General features: G+C 56.0%; 1 protein-coding gene across 7 annotated transcripts in view; it reads left to right on the forward strand.

Moving 5' to 3' along the window:
* EMID1 (EMI domain containing 1) overlaps positions 1 to 4,357 on the forward strand; it is a 29,522-nt gene that overhangs the window by 16,165 nt on the left and 9,000 nt on the right. For all 7 annotated transcript variants that reach the window (XM_014542493.1, XM_014542494.1, XM_014542497.1 and 4 more), the window contains exon 14: positions 1,397 to 1,441. In XM_014542493.1, the coding sequence (XP_014397979.1) occupies positions 1,397 to 1,441 (45 nt within the window). The remainder of the gene's footprint in view (positions 1 to 1,396; positions 1,442 to 4,357) is intronic.

Here is a 4,357-nt window from a genome sequence, read left to right on the forward strand (position 1 = left end):
TCTAGAGCAGTGGTTCTCAACCTTCCTAATGCTGCGACCCTTTAATACAGTTCCTCATGTTGTGGTGACCCCCAACCATAAAATTATTTTCGTTGCTACTTCATAACTGTAATTTTGCTACTGTTATGAATCGTAATGGAAATATCTGATATGCAGGATGTATTTAGGCGACCCCTCTGAAAGGGTCGTTCGACCCCCAAAGGGGTCGCGACCCACAGGTTGAGAACCGCTGTTCTAACATGTGTTCAATGCTATAAATTTCCCTCTCAGCACTGTTTTTACAGCCTTCTCAATTTTTTGATAAGCTGTCTTTTTTATTTTCATTTAGTTCAAAATATTTTTAAATGTCTCTTAAAATTTCTTCTTTGACCCATGTGTTATGTAGACGTGTATTGTTTAACCCCCAAGTCTGTTTTGGATTTTTCCAGTTATCTTTTCATTATTGGTTCCTAGTTTAATGCCACTGTGGTCTGAACACAAACATGGTATGGTCTGTGTTCTTTTCAACGTGTTGGGTCTATTTTTATGTGGTCTGTCTTGGTGAATGCTCCATGTGAGCTGGAGAACAATGTGTATCCTGCTGTTGTGGGATGAAGGGATCTATAGACGTCAATTATCTCCAGTTGAGTGATGGCATTGTTGCGTTCAGCGAGGTCCTTACTGATGTTCTGCCGGCTGGACCTGTCCATTCCTGACAGAGAGTGTTAACGCCTCCGACTACAATAGCGGACTGGCCTGTGTCTCCTTGCAGTTCTATCAGTTTTGACCTCTGACTCCTCAGGCCAATAAAACGAAAGCTTTCTGCTTGAGCTGTTTGCGGGACTGAGTGGGGCTGGGGTATACCCTTCAGAGGAAAAGCTATAAATATATGGATGTCACCCATGCAGTTTCCTTCTTTCAAAGGCCAGATATCCTCCAGTTTCTGGCTGCTCTTCATCACTTTCCATTGTCTTCAAACAGTTGTTCTCTGCATTTTATCTAGTGTTAGTCCAATACAAGCTACCTTCTGTCTCTGCCTCTCTCAGTCTCTCTGCCTCCCTCAATATGTCTCTCTCTTTCCCTTCTTTCCTTCTGCCCTCCCTCCCTCTCTCCTTTCCTCTCTCATTGCTTCTATCTCTATTTCTTTTTTTTGTTCTTAATTCTCACCTGAGGATATTTTTCCATTCATTTTTAGAGCAAGTGGAAGGGAGAGGGAGAGACAGAGAGATACATCGATGTGAGAGAGACACATCGATTGGTTGCCTCCTGCACACACCCCGACCAGGGCTGGGGAATCTGCATCCAGGATACCTGCCCTTGACTGGAATCGAACCTGAGACCCTTCAGTCCGAGGGCTGATGCTCTATCCACTGAGCCAAACCGGCTCAGGTGCTTCTACCTCTATTTCTTCTTGCAGGGAGAACCTGGCCCCAAGGGAGACCCCGGTGAGAAGAGCCATTGGGTAAGCTCAGGGCCCGCAAGGCTGCCCCCGCCTGCCCTGGACACTCAGGAGGTTATTCTGGAGTGGGGGCCCCCCTGCCAAATCCCCACTGCAACCTGGTCTCCCAGGGAGGAGCCTTGACCGTTCTCAGGCCTAGCCCCCTCCCTCCCTGCTCCTGTCCCTCCCAACGGGGCAGGGCCGGCCTCATCAGCAGACCCCACGCTCTCTGTCTCTGCCTTCACGTCCCTGCCTCCGCCTTCCCTCTGCGGCCTTTCCAGGCCAGGGTGGCCCTGCCTGTTCCTCCTGGCAGTGTGGGCTGACCCAGTCCAGACTGCATCCCCTGCCTCCATGGCCCTCCCCTAGCCAGGGCTCTGGCTTCTGCTCCCTTGTCCACAGAAGAAAGAGAAGCGTGAAGAATGGGATGGGGGCCTTAGGAAAGCCATGGAACCTATATAGGCAGGGAGGCTAGACATGCTGAGGTACAGGAGCCCTTGGTAAGAGGTACAGGGCACCTAGACACCATCATACACGGAGGAAATTCACGGAGTGTGGGAAGAGCAGCCTAGAAACTGTCATGCATATAATGTAGATGGTAAATGAGGTCATAGACTCCACTGTGCCCAAAAGACCCATAATTAACACGAAGTCCTAGACACCATCGCATACATAGGAGACCCAGGAGGAAGGGGAGGAGACACCTAGAAACTGTTCCAGGCACAGGAGAACCATAGAAAGTGAGATGAGGGGATCTAGAGAGCACCCTGCACAAAGGAAGCCCAGGAAGAGTGGGGAGGGGGGCCTAGAAACTGTCACGTACACAGGAGACAGAATAAAAGAGAAAGGGCACCTAGAAACCACATGTGGGGTCCTAGAAACCGCCACAATCATCGGAGATCCTTGCCGAGAATGAATTCCAGGGCCAGAAATCTACCTACCCAAGCGACACACTGGGAGAGGACCAAAAGCCCCTAAATGCAGGGACCTGGACAGTGTCGCTGACATAGGCGACATTTGGAAAATGGACAGGATAGGGGCAGGCACCCCTACGGGAGAGACAACTGGGAAGCTCTTTTGGAGGCTGGTCCTGCGCCTCCCTCTCCCCCGCCCCCATCCCGGGTGCAGTCTGGCTGGGAAGTCCTGCTTCCTGGCGGGCACTGGCTGGTGAGGACACGGGAAGCACCCAGCGCCTGCCTTGCCCTCTCTGCTCCTGATTGTGGGGTCAGTGATGGATACAGCCGTGGGAGTCCCCACCCTGCACGAGTCCAGCCCCATGTCTTTCCCCGACTTCTGGGGTCCTGCTACCTTTCTGGCAAGCCTCTCCCAGCTCCTCACTGCCACCCCACCTCTCCCACACCACCCCCCACCCCCACCCCGGGTGGCTCCAGAGCCTCTTAAGCACACCCCTGTGAGCCCAGCCCTGTGCCTCTCCTCAGACCCTTTGCGGGCCCTCCCAGCACATTTTCCACCGGCCCGGGAAAGGCGGGAGAGCGAGGTGAAGCCTGAATTAGGCTCAGCAGCCTCGTCCCTGCAGGAGAACAGATGCCTGAACTATCCCACATCAGGCCTCAAACTCGGGACCACCTGTGGGAGGGACCCCAAGAGGTAGCAGGGCCCCTGCCCATCCACCTGCCTCCCCCTCCCCCTCCTGCACCTCTGCGCCTGCTTGCTGCCTACCTGGGAGGGGCCTGCTGGGCTGGGGCTGCATGAGGCTTTGGAGGCTGGGGAGCTGTTCTGTTGGGAGCAGGTGGGAGAAACCGCCACAATCATCGGAGATCCTTGCCGAGAATGAATTCCAGGGCCAGAAATCTACCTACCCAAGCGACACACTGGGAGAGGACCAAAAGCCCCTAAATGCAGGGACCTGGACAGTGTCGCTGACATAGGCGACATTTGGAAAATGGACAGGATAGGGGCAGGCACCCCTACGGGAGAGACAACTGGGAAGCTCTTTTGGAGGCTGGTCCTGCGCCTCCCTCTCCCCCGCCCCCATCCCTGGTGCAGTCTGGCTGGGAAGTCCTGCTTCCTGGCGGGCACTGGCTGGTGAGGACACGGGAAGCACCCAGCGCCTGCCTTGCCCTCTCTGCTCCTGATTGTGGGGTCAGTGATGGATACAGCCGTGGGAGTCCCCACCCTGCACGAGTCCAGCCCCATGTCTTTCCCCGACTTCTGGGGTCCTGCTACCTTTCTGGCAAGCCTCTCCCAGCTCCTCACTGCCACCCCACCTCTCCCACACCACCCCCACCCCCCACCCCGGGTGGCTCCAGAGCCTCTTAAGCACACCCGTGTGAGCCCAGCCCTCTGCCCCTCCTCAGCCCCTTCGCGGGCCCCTCCCAGCACATTTTCCACCAGCCCGGGAAAGGCGGGAGAGCGAGGTGAAGCCTGAATTAGGCTCAGCAGCCTCGTCCCTGCAGGAGAACAGATGCCTGAACTATCCCACATCAGGCCTCAAACTCAGGACCACCTGTGGGAGGGGCCCCAAGAGGTAGCAGGGCCCCTGCCCATCCACCTGCCTCCCCCTCCCCCTCCTGCACCTCTGCGCCTGCTTGCTGCCTACCTGGGAGGGGCCTGCTGGGCTGGGGCTGCATGAGGCTTTGGAGGCTGGGGAGCTGTTCTGTTGGGAGCAGGTGGGGAAGGACCCTGGGGACTCCTATCCACACTCGACCAACCCCACTGCGGAGCCACTGGCCCCGCTGTAGCTCAGCAGTGACACCCAGTGGCCATATACACGCACTGCAAGCACTGCTAGGGAGTGACTGAGGTGGGCCGGCCAAGCCCAGGCTTTTTCAGCTCCCAGGACTGGGGGGAACCAGCTAACATCCCCCCAAGCACCTCCTCGGTGGGCGCCAGGCCCCAGGACACAGATGCAATTTGGACACTGGCCCCACCCTCACGGTGGTCACTGGGAGGCGGAGGGGAGGACAGACTAGTAACCAGCAG

The sequence above is a fragment of the Myotis brandtii genome, unplaced genomic scaffold, assembly GCF_000412655.1.
Source record: "Myotis brandtii unplaced genomic scaffold, ASM41265v1 scaffold303, whole genome shotgun sequence".
In the NCBI taxonomy this organism is placed as follows: Eukaryota; Metazoa; Chordata; class Mammalia; order Chiroptera; family Vespertilionidae; genus Myotis; species Myotis brandtii.